At 45.9% G+C, this 24,341-nt stretch overlaps 1 protein-coding gene across 2 annotated transcripts in view; it reads left to right on the forward strand.

Moving 5' to 3' along the window:
• The first annotated feature begins 13,202 nt into the window (after positions 1-13,202).
• Positions 13,203-24,341, forward strand: part of SLC7A9 (solute carrier family 7 member 9) — a 30,796-nt gene continuing 19,657 nt past the window's right edge. Inside the window, exons 1-3 of one of the 2 annotated variants that reach the window (XM_038754709.1) lie at positions 13,203-13,308; positions 18,298-18,428; positions 19,262-19,390. In XM_038754709.1, coding sequence (XP_038610637.1) covers positions 19,286-19,390 — 105 coding nt within the window. In that variant the 5' untranslated portion in view covers positions 13,203-13,308; positions 18,298-18,428; positions 19,262-19,285. Of the gene's footprint in view, positions 13,309-18,212; positions 18,429-19,261; positions 19,391-24,341 lie in introns of those variants that run through there. The other variant, XM_038754708.1, reaches the window with a different exon arrangement.

A 24,341-nucleotide genomic window follows, 5' to 3' on the forward strand; every position in this document is an offset into this window, starting at 1 on the left:
CAGTCTATACATGCAAAGAAAGTAGAAGGGATTGTCAAGTCATGCATCCATTGTTTGAATTACACTTACAGGCACCAGTAAAATTTCATGGGAAGGAGAGTCATCTTGGAGTCCAGGGTGGGTGTCCGTGGAGGTGTTGGAGAGTGTGTGTGTGCGCATATGTCTGACTGGGGGGCGTCTGAGAAAGGCTGCTGAAACTAGGTTATTTTATGTATTTTTTATGGTCTTTATAAGCTTACTATGTGTCAGGCACTGTACTAAGTATTGGGGTAGATACAGGCTAATCAGATTGTCCATATCCCATGTGGAGCTCAGTATTGATCCCCATTTTACAGATGTGGTAACTGAAGTACAGAGAAGTTAGGTGATTTGCTCAAGGTCACAGCAGACAACTGGCAGAGCCAGGATTAGAACGCAGGACCTTCGGACTCCCAGGCATGTGCTCTATCCGCTAAGCCCCACTGCTTCTGTAATGAACACTTGTCATTTCCCTGTAAACGGTGATGAATTCTTGTACACACCCACAAAACTGCTTTAGATTTTTTTTTGGAAGGTTGCTCTGCATGTTCTTGAACTCAAAACCTGATACCGCTGCAATCTCTCTATCTAAGGTTCAGGGTCAGTATTTCATGGTCGGTGAGATAGCAATCAGAAAGCAATGGGACGGTTAATGTGTGGCTCAGAAAAAAAAAAATCAAGGAGCATTGGCAGGAGGGGAAATGATGGATTGAAACTGACAACGCCAGATGAAAAATTCCGAATCATCAGCAGTTTGCCAAACTCACTCTGCTAGGAAAGGAATCAGAATGATGGGTTCTCAGAGGTATTGCTTTTGTCCGGGTTTGAAAAATCCATTTAGTCCTTTGACCAGGAACGACCTCTGAGAACCAAATAACTGTGGTTGAGGGTGGCATAATATTTGATTTCTGATTGGCAGTACAGTGCTATTCCTAGGCTCAAATCCTAATTTCATGGCTCAGAAAACTCGGAGGAGTGGACATCATCGTCATCTGTTTTAAGAAATAGAATTGTGTTTGGCTGTGGTCTCAGTTTACACTGGACAATAACATTCTAGAAAGCTACTTTGTCATTTCCAACTAAGCTGAAAGCCTTTTGGAAAGCATTAACGGCATCTAGCTTGTTGCGGGAAACCTCATCCTTGCCAAGAAACTCTGTTGAGTACAGTGATGAAAGGTCAACTCAGATTAGTTTGGGTTGCATAAGCCAAGTGGAAACTGAATCTGGATAGCAGATTAGATTGTCGAGTGCATATTCTAACCAAGCACTTCATTTAATCTGGGAAATAAAGTCATATTAGAAAATGCAAAACTTCATCCGTAGATCACTGTTTGAGATGGAGGAAAACATTCAGGAAGAAATCCTATTTCTCAAACAGATCTCATTACTTTCCTGCTCTATCAATTGAAACAGCACTAAGCAATTTAGAAGAACAGAAGGCAGTTTTGAAATCAAATCTGGGCTCTGTCTTGCCCTGTATTTGAAGAATCCTGAAGGTATTGATCCATGATAAAGTGCCCAGAAATCCACACCCAAAGCTCTGAGAAACAGCTCTGTTTTGTTCTTGAAGACTAGATTTCTCCCTGGATTGCAAGCTCCTTGGAGGCAGGGATCATGTGTGTTATAAGCTCTATTGTATTCTCCCAAGTGCTTAGTACAGTGTTCTGCACACAGTAAGCACTCAGTAAATCTCACTGATTGACTCAAAAAGACCTGAACAAATGGAGATGAATAAGCTTTCTGGGAATCCCTTTCTAGTGTGCCAGATCTTACCAAGAGGAAATAGTCTTACTGTCTCACCCAAATTTATTCTGTTGTGATTTCTTCCTGGCCTGTTTCCAGCAGAGAAAGAGAGCAGCTTGTCAAAGCTCTCCCTTGATAATTTCCCCTCCTAAATGCAGGTAGATATTTTATAATCCATTCTTCCACCACCGCTGCCCCCCATTACCTTCCTCTCTTCTCTGAACTCAATAATCACAAGCTCTTCAAGGTACATTTTTCACCCTTGAATCATTCCTATTAGCCACTGTCTTCCAGTTGCACACCAAAAAGCCTAATGAGAAATTGTGGGAACAGATGAAATGAAGGTCTGATGAACTGAGTGTTTCAGAAGACCTTCTAACTCCCAGATTCTGAGGTTTCATAGAGGAATTGTTTCTTCATCATCAATCGTATTTATTGAGCGCTTACTCTGTGCAGAGCACTGTTTCTTCAGGGGGAAATGACAGTGCAGAGACAAATGAGTGAACTCATCCTGTAGGAAATGGAGCTGGTTTTGGAAGGTCTTTGATATTAAAAATGGTGGTATTTGTTAAGTGCTTACTAAGTACCAAGCAAGCCCAGCAGTGTCTCTAGAGGAGATATCCTGCCCTCTTTCAAAATCCACCCTTCACCTGCACAACCAACACCATTCCTCCACACCTTATCAAAATACTTGCCCCCTCACTTCTTCCCTCCCTAACAGCCATCCTCAACTGTTCCGTCTCCAGTGGCTTCTTTCCCACTGCTTTCAAACATGGCCATGTCTCCCCTATCTAAAAAATAATCCTTTCCTAGACCCCATGGATCCCTCCAGTTATCACCCACCTCCCTCCTCCCATTCCTCTCCAAACTCCTGAGGGAGTTGTCTACACCTGCTGTCTCAAATTCCTCACCTTCAATTCTCTCCTTGACTCCCTCCAATCTGGCTTCTGTCCCCTTCATTCCACAGAAACTGCCCTCTCAAAGGTCACCAATGATCTCCTTCTTGCCAGATCCCATGGGCTCTACTCCATCCTAATCCTCCGCGACCTCTCAGCTGCCTTTGACACTGTCGACCACCTCCTTCTCCTAGAAGCATTATCCATCCTCAGCTTCACTGTCACTGTCTTCTTCTGGTTCTCCTCTTATCTCTCTGGCCACTCATTCTCAGTTTCTTCCATGCGCTCTTCCTCTGCCTCCCACCCCCTAACTGGGTGTCCCTCAAGGTTCAGTTCTGGGTCCTCTTCTATTCTCCACCTACACCCCCTTCCTTGGAGAACTCATTCACTCCCATGGCTTCAACTACCACCTCTATGCAGATGATACCCTCGTCTACATCTCCAGCCCTGATCTCTCTCCCTCTCTGCTGCCTCACATTTCCTCCTGCCTTCAAGACATCTCTACCTGGAGGTCCTCCCGTCACAGCGTGGCTCAGTGGAAAGAGCCCGGGCTTTGGAGTCAGAGGTCATGGGTTCAAGTCCCGGCTCCGCCAATTGTCAGCTGTGTGATTTTGGGCAAGTCACTTCACTTCTCTGGGCCTCAGTTCCCTCATCTGTAAAATGGGGATGAAGACTGTGATCCCCCTATGGGACAACCTGATCACCTTGTAACCTCCCCAGCGCTTAGAACAGTGCATTGCACATAGTAAGCGCTTAATAAAATGCCATCACCTCAAGTTTAACATGTCCAGAACAGAACTTCTTATCTTCCACCCAAACCCTGTTCTCCTCCTCACTTTCCCATTACTGTAGGTGACACCACCATCCTTCCTGTCTCATAAGTCCATAACCTTGACATTATCCTGGACTCCTCTCTCTCATTCAACCCACATATTCAATCCATCACTAAATCATATCGGTTCCACCTTCACAACATCGCTAAAATTCAACCTTTCCTCTCCATCAAAGCTTCTTCCACGTTAACCCAGTCACCCTATCCTGCCTTGTCTACTGTAACAGCCTCCTTGCTGACCTTCCAGTCTCCAGGCTCCCCACTTCAGTCCATACTTCATTCTGCTGCCCAGCTCATTTTTCTACAAAAATGTTCGGGGCATTTTTCCCCACTCCTCAAGAAGCTCCAACGGTTGCCCATCCACCTTTGCATCAAACAAAAACTCCTCACCCCTGGCTTCAAAGCACTCAATCACCTTACTCCCTCCTACCTCACTTCACTACTGTCCTACCATAACCCAGCGCACACAACTCGCTCCTCTAATGCTAACCTTCTCACTGTTCCTCGATCTCATCTATCTTGCCGTTGACCCCTCGCGCACGTCCTGCCTCTGGCCGGGAACACCCTCTCGCCACAAATCGACAGACCATTACTCATCCCCCGACCTTCAAAGTCTTACTGAAGGCACATCTCCTTCAAGAGGCTTTCCCTGACTAAGACCTTCTTTCTTCTTCTCCCACTCCTTCTGTATCACCCTGATTTTCTCCCTTTATTCATCCCTACTCCCAACCCCTCAGCACTTATGTACATATCTGTAATATATTTATAATAATGTCTGTCTCCACCCCTCGACTGTAAGCTTGTTGTGGGCAGGGAATGTGTCTGCTTATTGTTGTATTGTACTCTCCCAAGCACTTGGTACAGTCCTCTGCATACGATAAGCGCTCAATAAATATGAATGAATGAATGAATGAAGCACTGTACTAAACACACAGGGGTAGATACAAGATCATCAGGTCCCACATGGGGCTCCCATTCTAGGTAGGAGGGAGAGTAGGTATTGAATCTTGTAGACTGTGAGCCCGTTGTTGGGTAGGGACCATCTCTATATGTTGCTGAATTGTACTTACCGAGCGCTTAGTACTGTGCTCTGCACACATGAATGAATGAATCATCATGTATGGGGTTGTATAACCAAGCTTTTGTGCTGAGCAGAATTTTATGGCCACTCAATAAATCCTTGAAAGCACTTGCCCCTTCCACTCGGTTTTCATCATGAGGTTTTTCTTTCCGTGGAAATTGCTGGTCAATTGTTGCCACTCCCCAATGGCTTAGCAGTGCTTAACAGGACTGTAAAAGTTACATGGCTCCAACTGCAGAATCAGCAGAATCTCCTTTCTGATGCGGCAACACTGATGCAAGTGGCGTGGCTTTTGTGAGGACACTTCCTCTTAAAAAAGAGCAGGGAACTAAGCCACCAACTCAACCTGGCTGAACTTTGCGATGACCAGCTGGAGAGGTTAACCATTGTTCAGAGAAACCCTCTTAGAACCTCTACTGCGGGGAAGAAAAAGATTCACAAGATATCACAAGATTCTAATAATAATAATAATAATAATAATGATGGCATTTGTTAAGCACCTACTATGTGCAAAGCGCTGGGGAGGATAAAAGGTGATCAGGTTGTCCCAGGTGGGGCTCACAGTCTTAATCCCCATTTTACAGATGAGGTAACTGAGGCACAGAGAAGTTACGTGACTTGCCCAGAGTCACACAGCTGACAATTGGCAGAGGCGGGATTTGAACCCATGACCTCTGACTCCCAAGCCCCTGCTCTTCTAATGTATACACCGATCAATGCCCTAGTACGAATTTCTCCCGCCATCGTCTGAGTGAAGAAATCAGGGCTTACTGGCTAAGGGAGAAATCTTGGGTTTGGGAGTTTAAGCCCAGGGCTGGAAATGAAATGGAACCATCCACACTGGGTCATCGGGCAAAGAATAAATTCCAGATTGCCCAGTCCCATTGCAAGCACTTTAAGGCCAACACTTAGTGGATAGAGCATGGCCTGGGAGTCGGAAGGACCTGGGTTCTAATCCCAGCTCTGCCACTTAGCTGCTGTGTGACCTTAGGCAAGTCAAATCACTTCTCTGTATCTCAGTGACATCATCTTTAAAATGGGGATTCAGACCGTGAGCCCGTTGTGGGACAGGAACTACATCCAACTTGATTTTCTCATATCCACCCCAGCGCTTAATACAGTGCCTAGCTTATAGTAAGTGCTTAACAAATACCACAATTATTTTGGTTCTACAGTGGCACGGGGCTGAGCTGCTTCTCGCTGGCGCAATTGTGTGTGCCAAGTTACGGACTCGCTTACAAGGGGCATCAGCCTCTGCCCAAGGCCACAGTGAGGGTCCAGTCAGGCAGCCAGTTGGCCTCCAACAGTGATGTCGGCTCCCACAGCAAGCTGGCGTGCTCCGGGCAGAGAACGGAGGCCACCCTGGGGAGGGGACAGGGGATAAGCCGTTCCGTGCTCCTGCTACTCCTGTTCTTTCAGCCAGCCTCGCCCAGCCGGGACAGTGCGGGCCTCAGAGTCAGAAAGACCTAAGGTGGTTCTATTCCCAGCCCTGCCACTTGTCTGACCTTGGGTAAGTCACGTCACTTCTCTGGGCCTCAGTTCTCTCATATGTAAAATGGGGTTTGAGACTGTGAGCCCCAGGTGGGACAGGGAAGATGTCCAACCTCATTAGCTTGTATCCCCTCCAGCGCTTAGTACAATGCCTGGCCATAGTAAGCGCTTAACAAATACCATAAACAACAACAACAGCAACCACCCCGGGGTTCCCCTCCTCCACCCCATGTGGCAGGGGACCCAGGATTCTCACCGCCGCCGGGCTTTGAAATGCCTTGCTTCTCCCTGCACCATGCACAATGCCTAGTTTTAACAGAATGGCCAGGCATCTCTGAGTATCTCAGCCCTGCCCTTCATTCCAGTTTGTCAATTTTTACCTTCAGCCCTGTATAAGCCACAACGTTAACTCCCAACTGCCTGGAGCTCCTTCCCCTTTCAAATCCTCCAGAAGATGACTCTCCCCATCTTCTAAGTCCTCTTGAAATCCCACCTCTTCCACCAGTCTTAGTTATATTATCCCAAAGGCCACCATTAGGGCCTATCAATTTTGTATGCTGTTTATTTTTTCACTTTTTCACATTGTTGCTATTACCACTTGTATTCCTTTACCTCCTGCTGTATCTGCCTATCTCACTAGATTTTTTTAATGGCCTTCCTTAAGCACTTACTATGTACTGAGCACTCTACTAAAGGCTGGGGTAGATGCAAGTAATCATGTTGGACGCAGTCCACGTCCCACGTGGGGCTCACAGTCTAAGCAGGAGGGAGAACAGGTATTGAATCCTATGGAAATGAGTCTATGACAACACTAAGGTTACTGGCTTGTGAGATAGGAAGGATAGTGGTATTGTCTACAGTGATGGGAAAGACTGGGGAGGACGGGGTTTGGGTGGGAGGATAAGGAGGGGTTATTTTTGTATTTATTAAGCACTTACTCTGTCAGGCACTGTTCTAATTGCTGGGGTAGAAACAAGCTAATCAGGTTGGATGCCGTCCAGGTCCCACCTGGGGCTCACGGTGTAGATACAAGCAAACCAGGTTGGATACAGTCCATATTCCACTTGGGGCTCACGGTCTTAATACCCATTTTACAGAGGTAAAATGAGGTAATCGAGACCGAGAGAAGTCAAGTGAATTGCCCAAGGTCACCCGCTGGGTCAGTGGCAGAGCCAGAATTAGAACCCAGGTCGTTTGACTTCCAGGCCTGTGGTTTTTCCATTAGGCCACAGCACTTCCCTTAGAGCATAAGGTCTTTCAGAACAGGGACTCTTCCTAGTGCTTGGTATCCTGCTCTGCACAGAGCAAGTGCTTATCAAAAGCTATCGAGTGAAATGAGTGAATTATGATATTTTAGAACTGGACAGCAATATTAGTCATACAGGGTAAAGTAGAGAACCAGATGGAAATAAAAGTCTCTCCTCACATTTATATGGCCAGATGGGATGAAAAAGGAGGCTGAATCCCTGATTGTTTTAAACTAGGAACTAGAGCCTTCCTCGACTGTATCATACCAGAAAGGAACAGCTTCTGCTGAGAATGGAGAGGGAAGGAAGGAAGGGGAGAAAAGGTAAGCACTAAGCGACAACATCGGCCTCCTCAGACTGAGCTCCTTAGAAGACAGCCACTAAAGACTGGTGTTTTACGGTTTGGCTAAATCCATCCGGGGGAGATTTATCTGAGAACGTCAGAGGATCTCAGGGTAGGAGGGGAGCCGTCATTTTCCCACGGTCAGGATATCGATCCAGTCCCCCGGGGCCCCTGGAGCCAGTCTGTAGATCCCGGATCTACTAATCGTGGAACAGAGCCCCAAGGGAGCCCTAGGCCAGGCTAGTCTCCACTGAGACCCAAGGGGAGGTGGAACCGCAAAGACCGCCAATCTGCAGGCGGGGAAGTCGGGAGCTAGTTGTCACGGCCGCCTGGCGTCCTGTTTCCACTTTCCTGTCGTGTAACCACAGAGGAGTTCTTCGTGCCATGTCCCGCGTTTCATCAGAGTCCAATCCAGGACTTGGTTGCCCCCTGGCACCGTGTGTGGAATCCTGAAAGCCGGTGTGTAATTCCCCCCGAAAGGAGTCATCTGAAATGCCAGCCAGAGTGAAGCAGTGCTCCGGGGAGGGGGGGTAAGTGGGAGCCAGGCCTTGCTGTGCTTTCTATGAAGCTGCACTGCAATGTACTGACCTGCTTATTTAACATTGTTTGGGATAAATGAGTGTATGTATGTGAGTGAGTATGTGCACGCGTGTGTGCCTGATTGCAGCAAAGCCATGGCTCAATGTTAGGGGCAGCACTAATAGTCATTGAGATAGTTTTAACTCAGAAAGGCAGTTGAGCTTTTCATTTAACCAGCCTGCTTTGACCAAGTTCCAGTATGATGTTCCTTCCTGGGCAGAGCTGGACTGCGGATACTCTGGACACTGTGGACAAGTGCTCAGAGCCTCGAGGGAACTCTTGCAGTTGGGCAGTGCGGAGTGGAAGAGATTGGATAGGCAGACCTTCCTCTCCCACCCTCATCCCTCACGTAGGTCCTTGTGGAGGATAGGGTGGAGGCAGGAGGAAGAGCGTGGATGTTCATTCGTGCATTCACTCGATTGTATTTACTGAGCACTTTCTGTGTGCAGAGCACTGTACTAAGCACTTGGGAAGTACAATTCAGCAACAAACAGAGACAATCCCTGCCCACAATGGGCTAAGTGGGATTAATAGGAAACACATGGGGTCCAGTTTAAGTAGGAGGGAGAACAGGTTTTGAATCACCCATTTACAGATGAGGAAACTAGGCAATGAGAGCTTGCCCAAAATCACACAGCAGGCAAGTGGTGGAGCCGGGATTAGAACCCAGGTCCTCGCTCTTTCCACTAGGCCATGCTGCTTCTCTGGGTATATTTCTATTCCAAAATAGGATTAAGCTCTCTAAAGGCCAGGACCTGATCCTCATAAGCATGTAAGCATTGTGCATAGTACTCAGTCGATGGTAGGGGGTTGTTATCATGCCTGTGTCTGGTTCTCCTGTCACAGACTTACAAAGATGCAGGAATTTGCCTTTAGGAGCTAAGAAGGGGAGAGGAGCCTATCTCCCCACTCCCTCCCTACTCCCCATTTTTTTTTATGGTACTTGCTAAACACTTTACTATATTCCAGGCAATATACTGTGCGCTGGGGTAGATTCAAGATAATCAGATTGAACAAAGTCCGTATCCCACATGGGCTTCACAGTCTTAACCCCCATTATGCAGGTGAGGTAATTGAGGCACAGAAAAGTTAAATGATTTGCCAAAGGCATCCTGAAGATAAATGTCAAGACCTCTGACTCTTAGGCCTGTGCTCTGTACTCCCTTTGCTTTGCCCCTCTGTGCTCCCCTCCTCCCTGTTCTCCCTCCCACTCTTTCATTCATTCATTCAATCGTATTTATTGAGCGCTTACTGTGTGCACAGCACTATACTAAGCGCTTGGGAAGTACAAGTTGGCAACATATAGAGACGGTCCCTACCCAACAGCGGGCTCACAGTCTAGAAGGGGGAGACAGACAACAAGACAGAACATATTAACAAAATAAAATAAATAAATATGTAGAAATAAAATAGAATAATAAATACGTACAAATATATATATATATATATATATATATATATATATATATATACAGGTGCTGTGGGGAGGGGAAGGAGATAAGGCAGGGGGGATGGAGGGGGGAGGAGGGGGAGAATCTGGGACCCCGATTGTTGGGGACGGGGCCTGCTGGGGAAGGGGGGGGGGGGAGGGAGAGAGAGAGAGAGAGAGAGAGAGAGAGAGAGAGTGTGTGTGTGTGTGTGTGTGTGTGTGTGTGTGTGTGTGTGTGTTTTTGGGTGGCCTCCTCCCCTCATCACTAGCTTCCCCACTAGTCTTCCTCACTAGCTTAGAGAAGCAGTATGGCTCAGTGGAAAGAGCCCGGGCTTTGGAGTCAGAGGTCACGGGTTCAAATCCCAGCTCTGCCAATCGTCAGCTGTGTGACCTTGGGCAAGTCACTTAACTTCTCTGGGCCTCAGTGACCTCATCTGTCATCTCCTCTCATTCCCTCTCCTCTCTTTCCTCCTCTCTCTTCCCCTCTCCTCTCTTCTCCCCTGCGCTCCCCACCTCCGATCTCCCCCCGGCTGTCCCCTCCTCTGCTCTCCTCCCCCTCTGCTCCCCCCCCTTCAACGCCCCCTCCCGCTCTCTCCAACTCCACCCGCTCCTTCTTATCCATCCCTGATTGAAGTGACTGTGTGCTGGAAAGAGAGAACTTGTGCCCAGACAGCAGTGATGTGTGCTGGGGCCACTTCCGCCACCATCGCCCCCGGAGTGGGATAGGGGCGGAGGGAGCTAAGCTCCCTACAGCACCTGCTGTACCAGGAGGTGTTTCCTGGGTTTCCACCCTTGGTCCTTCTCCCTCCTTCCTCCCACAAGCCTCCAAAATCCAGGGAGCACCCGCGGGGGCACCCCTGCACTGAATTCTGTGGTGCGGGAGCGCTCTCCCCTACTTGCACTCACACGGGCACGCCTTTGCTGACCTATGGGCTTGCTGTTATTCTACAGGTTTGTTCAGTGAACAGGAGCAGCCCTTAAGGCAGATGATTTCATAATACTCACTTGTGTCTCCCGGAACATAAACAGCTCAGTGAAAAATGCCTCCTCATATTTAGCTCAAAATAAATCTGTTCTGCCCCCTATGTAGGCCAGTAGTCTGCCTAGAGTATGGGACTGCCTCCAGCTTATGCCCCTGTCTGACCCCTAGTTAAGATCAACAAGCATAGTTCTATTTGTGGAAGCACTTTACAAGATGGGACACTCTTTTTTGAAACCAAGCTGGGTCCCAGGAGACCAGGAATAGCCTAGTACAAGAGCCTCTAATGAGATACAGTAAACCGGTACTTTATGGAGCAGATGTGATAGAGATTTGCCGTAGTAATAGCACTATTGGTATTCAAATGTCCACTTGGGCACAGCACTGTACTAAGCATTTGAGAAATAAAGAGAAACATTCTTTCCCCGCAAGAAGTTTTCACTCTAACGGAGGTGACAGACATAAAAATCTTTACAACTAAAATGGAATTTATGTATATGTAGATATGTGAATGATAAGGATGGGTATGAATAAGTTAATAACTCTAGAGTTGGCTGGGGTGCTGGAAAATTGATCAGGGAAGGCTTTTTGGAGGAAGTGAGATTGTAGGAGAGCTTTGAACTTGGGGAGACCTGTGGTCTGTTGGATTTGTGGAGAGAAAGAGTTCCAAGCCAGGCAATCAGCTTAGGGGACAGAGACGGGAGAATTGAGAACGAGGTACGGATAGAAGACGGCCAGTTGGGGAATGGTGGGTACAGGGAGCGGTTAGCCAATTGTATTTACAGAGCGCTTTCTGGGTGCACAGCACAGTACTAAGTGTTTGGGAGAGTACACTATAACAGACACATTCCCTGCCCATAATGAACTTACAGTCGACAGGACTAGTCTACAGGAAAGGTGGGGCAGGTTGGCAGAGAGCCAATTTTGAGGAAATTTTGTCTGTGGAGAGATGCAGGAAGTCAGGGAAGGTTTTGAGGAGAAGAGCGATGTGGGCCAAGCAGCGCTTCGAGTTATGCTGTGCATCACAGCTGGTCATATGGATTGGAGCGGGAAGGCGAGGAGACCGATGCAGTAGTCGAGTTGCAAAATCACCCGCGCTTGTGCCAGAGTGGTAGATGTTTGGGTGGAATGGAAGGGCTGGATCAGGGTGAGGGGACGGGTGTTGAATAGGAATAACCAGCAGAATTGGGTGGTAGGTGGAATGAGAGAAGTGAAAGACGGCGAAGTTGCGAATGACGAAGCGGCGGGATGCTTCTGCGGCCAGGAGGGCGTTGGTATCGTTGACTACGATGGGCCCGTTAGGAGGAGTGGGTTTAATGGGAAAGAGGAGCAGGTCTGCTCCAGACATCCCAAGTTTGAGGTGCCAACAGGATATCCAAATGGAGATGTCCCGGAGATGTACGCTTGGGAGTCATCTGGATAGAGATCACAATAATAATAATAATGATAATGGCATTTATTACGCGCTTACTGTGTGCAAAGCACTGTTCTAAGCACTGGGGAGGTTACAAGGTGATCAGGTTGTCCCACGGGGGACTCCCAGTCTTCATCCCCATTTTCCAGATGAGGTAACTGAAGCACAGAGAAGTGAAGTGACTTGCCCAAAGTCACCCAGCTGACAAGCGGCGGAGCCGGGATTTGAACCCATGGCCTCTGGCTCCAAAGCCCGGGCTCTCTCCACGGAGCCACGCTGCTTCTCACTGCCTAAGCCAAGCGAGCCGATGAGGTCTCTGAGAGAGAGTATAAAGCAAAAGAAGAGCAGAGGACCCGGAACAGAGCTTTGTTCTGGCAAGAGGATGAGAGGCAGAGGAGGAAGCCAAACTGGAAAAAGAAGGCAGAAAGAGGTAGGAGGAGAACCAGGTTAATACTTGATCAGCAAAAATGAGGCCTAATGGTGTTTCGAGGAAGAGGAAATGTTTTGAAGTCAGAGGGGTTAAAAGGCATTAGGAGGTCATTGGTGACCTTAGAGACCGCCCTCTCAGTGAAATGAAAGGGCCAGAAAGCCAGACTGAAATGAGTTGGTGGAGAGGAAATTAAGGCAGTAGATATATGCAACCTGGTCTAGGAATTTGAATTGTGTTTTAGTTGAGAGAGATGAATTTTAATATCAGAAGAACAAGAGGGGTGATCACATACTATTAGATAAAAAAGAGTTTACCAGCCAGAAAAGATGTCTAATCATTTAGCTAGATGCAACTTTAAGAGAAGCAACGTGACTCAGTGGAAAGAGCACGGGCTTTCGAGTCAGAGGTCATGGGTTCAAATTCCGGCTCCGCCCACTGTCAGCTGTGTGACTTTGGGCAAGTCACTTAACTGCTCTGGGCCTCAGTTTCAAATGGGGATTAAGATTGTGAGCCCCAGTGGGACAACCTGATCACCTTGTAGCCTCCCCAGTGCTTAGAACAGTGCTTTGCACATAGCGCTTAATAAATGCCATCGTTATTATTATTAACTTTTGCCATTCCCTACCATGTACACCACTTGACCATCTTCCTCACCAAATAGCATTTATTAGGTCTTCCCTGTGCTGGATGTATCACGAGTCAAAAAGACAGAACTTCTTCCCTAAGTGTCTGGCAAAGCAGATGTGAGCATCTCTCAGAAGGACATAATTATATGAAACAAGATTCATGAAGGGATATGAAGATACAGCAAGACAATCAGATCAAGGTGAGAGATTGTAAACTGGCCCTAGGTTTGTCTGATTCAAGTGTTTGTTCTTTGAATTTACAGAGCTTCTTTCCTCTAAATGTCTCAAGGTGCTTCACAAAATTGGTGATGAAAGAACACTGAAAACAGCTCACTTTATGCCAAGGCGGCTTCTTAGAGTCTGCTTAAGAGCCAGAAAACGGTAGACTTTTAAAGACATCCTTCAGAGTCCCCCAGATTTGCTGAAACTGGTTTACTGTGTGTCCCTGGATATGTCATTTGACCAGCTCCAGCCTCATTTCTTCATTTGTTCAATGGGCCCGATGGCAGAGAAGTACTTGGGACACTGGGAACGGTGTAAGAAAATTACTAATAGAGATAGAAATGTAGTGTGGGAGGACAAACGCACAACTGTTACTTCGTCAGAGGAAAGGGGTATTTCTTTGCTCCGTATTAGGGAAATTCTCATAATGCCTAAGCCCCGTGAAAAATACATTTTGGTTTTATGAACGCCGAAACTCATGCTCATGCATCAGTTCTGGGGGCTGAGAGGGTTGGAAACATCCCCATCAGTAGCATTTGTGGTGTGCAAAACACTCTATTGGACATTTAGGAATGTATGATCAAAGCAAAAAGCGGAGTATGACGTTAGCTTACTATCTAATGTAAGATTGAAAAGAAAGGACTGCGGGGGGGGAAGAAAATGAAGAAATGACACCAGTAAGGAGGTGGATAAACAGTCATTTTGTTCCATCTATCATTGGGTTTACTTACTCTGTTCCCACACTGTTACCATCACATTGTTTTATGTCTGAGCCCCGAGGTGTATACTCACAACTTCAGTTTACAGTCCCTCTAGACTGTAGGCTCATTGTGGGCTCTCCCAAGTGCTTAATAAAGTGCTCCTCACCCAGTAAGCACTCAGTAAATACAATTGAATGAAACTTAATCAATTTGGGATTGAATCCTGGGTGACAGAGAGAGCAGCATTCACACAGTTCCTTAAAGCTTCCATCACAGAAGAGAGAATACTAGGGAGGATGAACCATAGTTCTCACCCAATATGTCTCTGCTCTTGGTCTTAGCTCCTTTTCTAGTAACTATTTTGCCAGCGCTGCTCAAAGGAGCCTCTCTTTCTCTCTACTCTCTCCTTCCCTCCACCCGACCCCAATTTCAGAATACCTACTTAAGCACTAGATTGTAAGCTCACTATGGTCAGGGAACATTTCTGCTAATTCTGTTGTATTGTACTCTCCCATAGTCTTAGAACAGTGCTCTGCACATAGTAAGGGCTCAATAAATACCATTGATTGATTGATTTGTTAAGGTCCAAGTATGGGATTATGAACTGATAAGCGCAAGGACCACATTGTTTATGCTTCATACGTGGCCTAGCAGAAAGAACACAGGCTTGGGAGTCAGGGGACCTGGGTTCTAATCCCGGCTCCAAAACGTGTCTCCTATGTGACCTTAAACAAGTCACTTAACTTCTTTGTGCTTCAGTTCCCGCATCTTTAGAATGGGGATTCAATACCTATCCTCCCTCCTGTGTAAATTGTGAGCCCCACATGGGACCTAATTATTTTGTATCTGCCCCAGCACTTAGTACAGTTCTTGGCACATAGTAATACTTAATAAATACTACTGTTAATAATGATAATAATAATATAATAGTAAAAAGGTTGCAGTAAACAATGGAAAATATGTTGGCAGAGGAGCATGATCCTAGTCTAACAGACTTCAAAAAATATAGCCAAGAATCTAACTGGAAAAATGTAAGATTTCTCCACTCAAAACAAGAATTTTCAAGGGAATCAAAGTAATCATCATTTTCATATTTAGTTTAACTTAGAGGACGAAGAGATAAGAGGGAGGAATGGGAAAGGAATTGAGATATTAAGATGCATGTTCTCACAGCTATTCTGCCGTTTAACAAGTTTCCCAAAGGGAAGTAGAAAATATTACAAATGCTTTGACAGACAGCTCAAAGGCACCTTGCAGATGAAGGCTCCAGTATTCCCCACGATGTCTAAGTTTCCATTTACCTTTTCTCTGAGGAAATAATGAAACTCGGCTTCAAATTCCACATTCTGAGCCTCTGAGGAAGAAACCTCGCCCAGGCCTGTTTCTTGGGGAAGACAGAGAAGGTTGGGCAGAATGTAATACTCCTCATTTTCTGTCTGTCCTTCAGCAGCTGCAATACAACTCCCGCATCGCCCTCCCCGTCCTTGATATCCCACTTGGAACCGACAAGTGGAAACCAGCAGCTCAGAATGGCCACCAAATGCAATTCAAACACAAAGGATATTGTCTTTCTTTTCTCAGGTCATGTCAAACCCTTCCCCCAGAGTTGGACCATTTCAATAAGATCACTGTGAACATCACTCAATCGATAGTATTTATTGAGCACTTACTGTGTGCAGAGCACTGTACCAGGAACTTGGGAGAATACAGAACAATAGAGTTGGTAAACACATTTCCTGTGCACAATGAGCTTAAAGTCTAGAGGAACATATTCCTTAGTTTTGCACTTTACGTACATATCCGTAACTTATATTAACGTCTGTTCCCACCTGTAGACTGAAAGCTTGTTGTGGGCAGGGAACGTGTCTACTAGCTCTGTTATATGGTTATATTGTACCCTTCCAAACACTTGGTACAGTGCTTGGCACACAGTAAGCGCTCAATAAATATGATTGATTGATCAATTGATTTTTCAATATTCATATATTCTCTCCTGGACAGAAATTCAGCTTTGTCCTTTGCTGTGTTCAAAGGCCTACCTGTTGTCTGCAGGGCTCAGTGTAACTTCAAGCATGCTAAGCAAGAGATCCAAGCACCCAGACACTATTGTTGCTGGTGTCTAAAGAAAATGACACGTAATTTAAGAGGCATTTCTATATGAACAGGACCCTCAGGTTTCCCCATCTGGCCAGGTAAATTTCACAGATGCCAAACCACTGGGCAGGTCTTCCAAGCATGGGGCTTCTAGAGAATTGGTGACATGATTGGGTCACTGGGAGTGAGGGGAAGGGAGGGATGAGGGGAGATGAGGCTCCTCTCCTTCCCATGGAAAAATGCTAAGGTTGCATCCCTCCCCCCTCTCCCCAACATTGAAGAGGTTGCTGAATGCCCTTTGGGGGAATCTGACCCTGTGCCTGGCTAACCCTCAGGAAAAAAGGAGTTAACACTCCTTTAAGATCTCAAGAGATCCTTCAGATTATAAGAACAATGAGAGGAACACAGTTTATCCCCTTTGTTAAAAAAAAAAAAGGTTGAAGGGGGATGGGGAAGAAGCTATTTTAAGAAGAGAATAACTAATGAAAGGCAGAGATACCAGTGCACTGAACAGAGGACCAGGAATCAGACATTTTGAGTTCTGATCCCTAGTCTACCACTGATTAACTGCAGGACCTTGGGCAAATCATTTGACTTTCCTTTCCTCATTTCCTCACCTTGCCCTCCAGGGTGACAGTAACACAATGGGAACTGTTTACTGATTAATGATCGTAAAGAATTTCATAAACAGACCATTAATTAGGAAAGTTTGGAAGCATCACCCAAACCTGATGAGAATCTCTGGTTCCTAGTGGGGTCAAACGATGTTGGAGAAGGAACACTGTTTATCAGCCTGGTACAGTTACTGAGCCAAGCTATAAATTCCCAACATCCAAACTGCTCTGTTTGGAAACAGTTAGGGGTTCCAAGGTGCTGTGCCCAGCACTTTCGTCCTTCAATCTTGTTAAACCTCTGGGACGGCACTGTGAAACCAGAATGTCGGCCTCTGTCAGCTCCCTCTCCCCAAGGAGCCTGCCAGTTCCAAGGAAGAGCAGTTCTGGTTTCACAGTGCAGTTCACAGCTGTGTTTTCCTGGCTCCAAGATGCCTTTTGCTATGTGACCCTCTGCTCCCAGGGTAACCTCTCTGACCTACTTTAATTTCTGCACAGACTGAAAAAGGATGAACTTGATAAGGCTTCATATTTAGATAATGCCTTTCTCATTGCCCTTCCTTGTCTTTACTGCTTTCATTCCCACAACCGTCCTGCTGAAAGCTCAGTGGGAGATCCTAGCCAAGGCTATTCAGAAACTATTTTTTACTCTCTATGGCTACCTCATTGTGAGGAGTTTTCTTTGGGGGTTGTTTGTAGATTTTTGCTTCTTCTCTTGCCTCTGTCCTGTCTGCTTCTTGTTAACACAGTGGGAACAGAATCACTAACAGAGGTGGGGGCACCCTGGCCCCGCTGATGGATTTGACCCGAGAATTCTGAGATCCGAGCACCAAACCGGCTTTCCCTCAAGGCTGAGAGGAATCTCAGGGCTTGGGTTTCAGCATCTGAGGCCATGCAGATTAATTTTAAAAAGAGAATTGGGACACGGTGTGGATTTCTGGAGTTAACTAACCAGACTCCTACATGAATTAGGAGAAGAGCGGAAAACTCAAGTTCAATCACCTTGGCATCCCTTTTGGAGTTGAGAGATGAAAAATATCTCCCTGGAACGGTAAATGGAAAAATCAATCAATCAGTCCGATGCACTGAGCGCTTACTGTGTACCAAGAAAAGTATTCAGCGTCTTCTTTCAGCTGGCTACAACCATAACAGAAAACAGACAGACGCCTCTGTTTAAACCTCCTGACCTGTTTGGGGGTGGGTGATAAAAACATTTTCTTGACCAATGATTTATATGAGCAGAAGTTAATGTTTGTAGAACCCAGTGCATATTGTAAATATAGCCTATTAAGACAGTAAAACAGTTTCTTCCAAAGTTTATCTTCACCCACCGATTAAAGACGATAAAGACCAGACTTCTAAACAAATTCTTTTGATAGTGCGTTGATATTTGTCAGTTTCCAGAAATCGTATTGGCCCGCAAATCGGCTAAACCAAAGACGTGTTGACAAACCATCTTGTCTTTTCCACTCATTTTGGCTATTCTCAAATGTGTAGCTGGGCTCTCTTGCTGAAAAAATGTGTTTAATAATTACCTTCTGATGACCTCTGTACCCTCCAGCTTCCTTCACTCCTAACCATTAAGACATGGACATTCCCTTTTGAGAGCCTTTCTATAGAAGTAATCAGAGTATCCTAGGAGGAGAAAATCCTGTCTGCTAGATTTATAATCCACAAGGACAAATAAATAAGGTAAGCGCCTGATGGTAAGATGGAAAAATAATGTTTCCACATTACCATACTAACGTTACCATATTAGTGTTCACAGTGTGCTTTCTTCTAGGATTGGGGAATTGAAACATCTAATGCGTTTGATCTCTCTTCCCCCAAATGTTCTTTAGCTTTCATTTGCACCAGGATAATGCAAGGGAAATGTATTTTGATGATCTGCACCTCGCTGAATAATTGTTCTCAGGGTAGATTCTAGTTTGTGTCTCTTTCCCTTGAAAAATGACCAGAAGGAATCATTAGCCTGCTACCAAAATGATTTATAATGTTGTCATCCCTAAAAAATCCAAGAGCACCCAGCAGAAGTGGAGAAGGCAAAATATGATGACAAGTGTCAAAAGCCAAAATCAAATCTAAGTTGACTGCATAAAACGTGCAATGGAGGAAAATTAGGTATGTCTGAATATTTTTGCAACTGCAGGTTTGGAAAGATATAAAGATCAATATCCTTCTGACAAAATATTCTCATTTTCCAAAAGTCATACTTCATTTCAGGATCTTAAAGTGAGAATAACATCTGAATGATGGAAAATTGTGCTTTTCCAGTACATCAGATTTCTCTTTGAATTTTGAGCTAATTAGGATCATTAGTTAAGCCTCCCACAGTTCTGTCTAAGGATGACAGAAGCTAAATGACTGAAAGATTGCTGATGACAGTAAAGAGATCATTTGACATTTGTATGTTCTCAAGCAAAACCTTGATCATATTCCGGTTTTTATGTTCACTTTGTGGGGGTTATTAGGAGAAATGAGACATGGGAGTAGTTTGTTCAACTCTGTTTCTGTTCTGCTCTTAGCATCCTAGTCCCTGACAGGTTAAAATGGATGAACAAGCCATAAGAAAAAGGAGATATGAAGGAAATGGACAAGAGAATGAGCAGTCTTGCACGGGTAAAGAAGTCAAAAGTACAAATCTCCAAAAAGAGGTAAGAGGATGATTTCAATTTTTAGGCAACTTAATTATTGCAAAAAAAACCAGACTTGTAACTTACGTTAGCAGTGCTAGCAAAAGGAAATCAAACCTGACGTCCCTAGGAGCATGCAAAAACTGAACTGAAACTGATTCTTAATTCTCCAAAGCATTTTGAAGTTGAAAGTAATACATTTCCCTAGACTTTCATGTCTCCCTGAGGAACTCGGGATGTTGGGGTATTTGTAGCTGGACTTCCGGGGGATCCTGGATCACATTCCATTTCTCTGCATAGATCCTGTAGTTAAAACTGTAAGGTCTCTGTGGGCAGGGATCCTGCCTACAGATTCTGTTGTTTTGTACTTTCCCAAGCGCTTAGCAAAGTGCTCTGCACACAGTAAGTCCTCAGTGGATACCATTGCTTAAAATATCTTTGATATTGGCTGGGTTAACAGTAGCTTGATCACTCCTCTCCCATTGACTGAATTAGCCAAAGGGGACCTGTCTTCTGTAAACTGTCCGTGTGGCTGCGTAAGCAAAGGTCCTTTTTGGAGTAACTCCAAGCTCTCCAACATGGTGGATCTGAATTTCACGTTGGATAGTTCCCTGGCCGTAGAGTAACCTGCAGTGTTGATGTTTAAATCCATCACCCTCTACCCCACCCTACTCGATTTTCAGGGCAAGAGGTTTAAAATCTTAACCTTATTTTCTGAAACAACATTAGCACCTGTAATGAGATGATTGATGGGTAAAATAGGCCCAGCTGAATATTCACTTCACCCAGATATATGACTAGCCGGAGACACAATTTTTTTTTAAGAGTCAGTTGTATTCCTTACATTTCACAACGTCCGGCTGGCTTGATTTAAGGTGGAGAGGAGTTGCTTGCGGGCAGCCGCTCCATAAATCTTCCTTCTAGCCTGGTTCCAGTAAGTCCACTTATCATATATGCTTCCTTAAGATTTGCTCTCCTAGGGAAAAAGAGGAGAAAGTTGTTCAGAAATACGAGACTTTGATCATCGGAGGTCACAAGTAAGGAAATTAGCACGTGATTACAGAAGATAACAAAGTTATGGTCTAACCTGGGTAATACATATTTCCTTGGGTATCTTTTGGCTAAATCTGCTTGCTTCATCAACATTGAATGCAGAGAGCTCACCTGAGCTTTTTAAAACAGACAAAAAGTGGTTTCAGAAGACCCCAGGCCTCAGAGATTGGGCTGGGATTTGGGACCGCTGGAGGACCGTGGGGGTCAAGGGCATGGAGTGAGAAAAAGGGCTCGCCACCCTGGGCCTAGGGCAGAGGCTGTGCCCCTGAACCGAGTTCTTGGCTAAGGATTCACGTTACGTTCTGCGTGGCTTTTTGGTTTCTGGAGCCCATCCTCAGTCAGAGCCAGGTAAACCAAAGTTGGCCAAGTCAGGTTAAAGGGTGATAGGGGGAGTCTGGAATTTAGGAGGTTTAATCCCAGCCGGGGCCATCCTCCCAGGAATTTTCAAGGGTTGTTGATGACCCGGGGCCAACACGGCACCATCTTTGTGTGGGCGTGGCAAGATAATGGGTCCTGCATTGGCTTTCTCACCCACACAGTTGGAGCACCTTGTAGCGTGGAGGCAGGGGAGGAGTGGGGTCAGGGGGCGGGAGGAGGAGGATGACCACCACCCGGACCCCAGATCTTCTGGACCCCTTGAGCCAGGTCCGGCTTCCAGGAGCAAGGGTCAGAGCCAGGTTTTGGCCAGCTGAGTTCTTTCCATGTTGATGGCCTCCAAAACAAGGTTGTGTTTTTCCCCTTTCCCTGGCTGTGGTTTATGCTAATCGGAGAGGACCACCCCCCCCCCCCCCCCAGCCTTCGTGTGGTCGGAGAGGCAGAGGCACCGTCCAGTGGCCTGGGGAGCTAGGCACCCTGAAAAGGGATCTCTGGCAACAGGGATCACCAAGATGCATGATCAAGTCCAGGACCCCAGAATCCCCACCTCCTTATTTATCGAAGCAGGTTGTCGGGAACACAGAGGGAACCTCTGGCCCCCTTGAAACCAACCCACCTAGCATCTCTTCTTTTTCTCCTTTTGCTCTTTTCTATCATCCCTAGGCTTTATCATTCTCTAAACTGTAATCTCATTGTGAACAGGGAATGTGTCTGTTTACTGATGTACTCTTCCCAATCACTTAGTACAGTGGTCTGCCCACAGTAAGCACTCAATAAATACCATTGGTGACGATTGACGACGATGATGATTCCTCCCCTTTTCCTTCCTTTCCCTCCCCTCTGCTGCCCATCCTGAGTGGGATTTTAGCTCGTGGAAGCATTCACTCCTTTCCAGGGTAACATCTGGCATCTGACCTAAAGGATAATCCAAGGGTTCAATTCCCGACTGGGAGAGTTATCCCTTTAAAATGTTGAAATAACCTGTGCTGTCAGTATAATTGAGCCCTGGAGTCTGCATGAGATCTAGAAAATCACAGTCAATGATAAAGCCATAATGACTACATTTTGCACTGCTTGAAATTTCCCAGGGTCAAGGGTACAGTTGGATAGATGAGCAAAGTTTTAGTGATTAATTTTTATATGACAATGATAAGCCAAAATGGTCTTGGACAAGATTTTCCATGCTTAGTGGCAGCTTTGGCTGAGTAAATCTGAGGTAGTTTGTAGTGGAGCTGATGGATAATAGTAATAACAATAATAATAATAATTATGGTACTTGTTAAGCGCTTACTATGTGCCACACACTGTTCTAAGCGCTAAGGTAGTACAAGTTAATCAGGTTGGACACAGTCCCTGTCCCACATTGGGCTCACATTCTTAAACCCCATTTTTTACAGATGAGGTAATAATAATAATAATAATATAATAATAATGGCATTTATTAAGCGCTTACTATGTGCAAAGCACTGTTCTAAGCGCTGGGGAGTTTACAAAGTTTACAAGGTAACTGAGGCACAGAGAAGTTAAGTGACTTGCCCAAGGTCACACAGCAGACATGTGGCAGAGTCGGGATTAGCTTGTAAACTGTGAAGGGTAGCATTTACTGTTGTGGCAAGCAGAGATCCCAGTGCAGTGTAAGCTAAGGCAGTTCTGCAGAGTCAACGGGAAAACCGTCACGGAGTCTTGGCCAGATTCTCCCCTTCCACGCCCCCGCTCCAGACCGCTGTATCCATTTTCATTCAGATGGAGAGAATTTTCCTCCCACAGCCCCCGGTGATGCTTCTGTAGGTCCTGAAAGAGCAGGGCTAAGGACAAGGCAGGACTGTTTTGCCCAGAGGAGCGGCAACATGAAACGTACTTCTCCATGACGGGGATGAGTGATGAATCAGTGTTATTAAAAGCAAGGGTTTGAAGCAGCCTTCACCCAGAGACCGGGTGCCATTGGCCACAGAGAAAGGGCAGTTGCCCCGAGCCACACACCCCTCAGTGGGGTGCCCAGCTACTGGTAGGAGGCCCCAACAGCCCCCTTTTGCTCCCACCATTAACTTAGTTGGAACTGCTAATAACAGCCCCGACTGTGTTGCAGAGGAGAGGCTGCAACGGGAAATGAGGCGGGGTACAATCTCCTTGGAGCCTGGGAAGGGGTGAACTATGGCGACCGGGCAACTTCTGTCCCAGGACAACAGGCCCTCAACCTGTCCCGGGCTGGTTCTCATTCTCTCTTATAATAATAATAATCCTCTCCAATTCAGATTTGCTTGGGAATGGGGCAAGTGTTCATTTTTAGTGTTACTGAGGTTCTGTTGTATGCTGCTCTCCCTAGCACTTTCTGCAGTCTTCTGCACACACTAAGTGCTTAATAAATACAATTGATTGATTGATTGATTGAATATTCACCTAGTGTCCACAGTGTGCTACGTACAAGTCGATCAAACAGTGGCATATGTTGAGAGCTGATTGTGTGTGTACAGAGCAGGGTACTAGTGCTTGGGACATTACAATAAAGTGGGGAGACGGGATCCCTGCCCTTGGGGGGTTTACAACCAAGTCCGGGATGTACACAAGTGTTCTGGAGGTTGGGTATATATATATTATATGCATATATATGCATATATATTATATGCATATATGTTTGTACATATTTATTACTCTATTTATCTTGTACATGTCTATTCTATTTATTTTATTTTGTTAGTATGTTTGGTTTTGTTCTCTGTCTCCCCCTCCTAGACTGTGAGCCCACTGTTGGGTAGGGACTGTCTCTATATGTTGCCAACTTGTACTTCCCAAGCACTTAGTACAGTGCTCTGCACACAGTAAGCGCTCAATAAATACGATTGATTGATTGATTGGGTGAAACAGTGCTTTGAGGGTATCGTTGGACCCAAGTGTATAATCAGTGCAGAAGGGAGGGAGGATAGGGTGGGGGGATAGGAGGTTAGTCAGAGAAGACTTCCTGGACTAGATAGGATTTTAGTACGGTTTTGAAGATGGGGAGTGTGGTGGTCTGTTGAATGTGAAAGGGGAGGGAATTGCAGGGAGGAGGGTGGGTGTGAGCAATGGGTCAACAGCAAGAGAGAATCGGGATTGAGGCATAGTGAGTAGGGTGAGGAAGTGAAGTTTGCCTGCTCCAAGAAAGCTTCCCTGACTAACCTGTCATTTATTTCCCCATTCCGCTTGCCTTTCTCTCTGGGTCACTTATGCACTTGGGTACATACCCCTTAAGCAGTTTGCTATTCACCCCACCCCAACCCCACAGCACTCATGCACAGCCCTCCTCTAAGCCGACAGACAACCACTCTCCCCCGCTTCTAAGCCCTATTCAAGGCCCATCTCCTCCAAGAGGTCTTCCCAGACTAAGCCCCACTTTTCCTCATCTCCCACTCCCTTCTACATCACCCTGACTTGCACCCACCCTATCCTCTTCAACCTTCCCAGCCCAAAAGCACTTAGGTACCTATCTGTTGGGTAGGGACTGTCTCTATATGTTGCCAACTTGTACTTCCCAAGCGCTTAGTACAGTGCTCTGCACACAGTAAGTGCT

This window comes from Tachyglossus aculeatus, chromosome 11, assembly GCF_015852505.1.
Source record: "Tachyglossus aculeatus isolate mTacAcu1 chromosome 11, mTacAcu1.pri, whole genome shotgun sequence".
Classification (NCBI taxonomy): domain Eukaryota; kingdom Metazoa; phylum Chordata; class Mammalia; order Monotremata; family Tachyglossidae; genus Tachyglossus; species Tachyglossus aculeatus.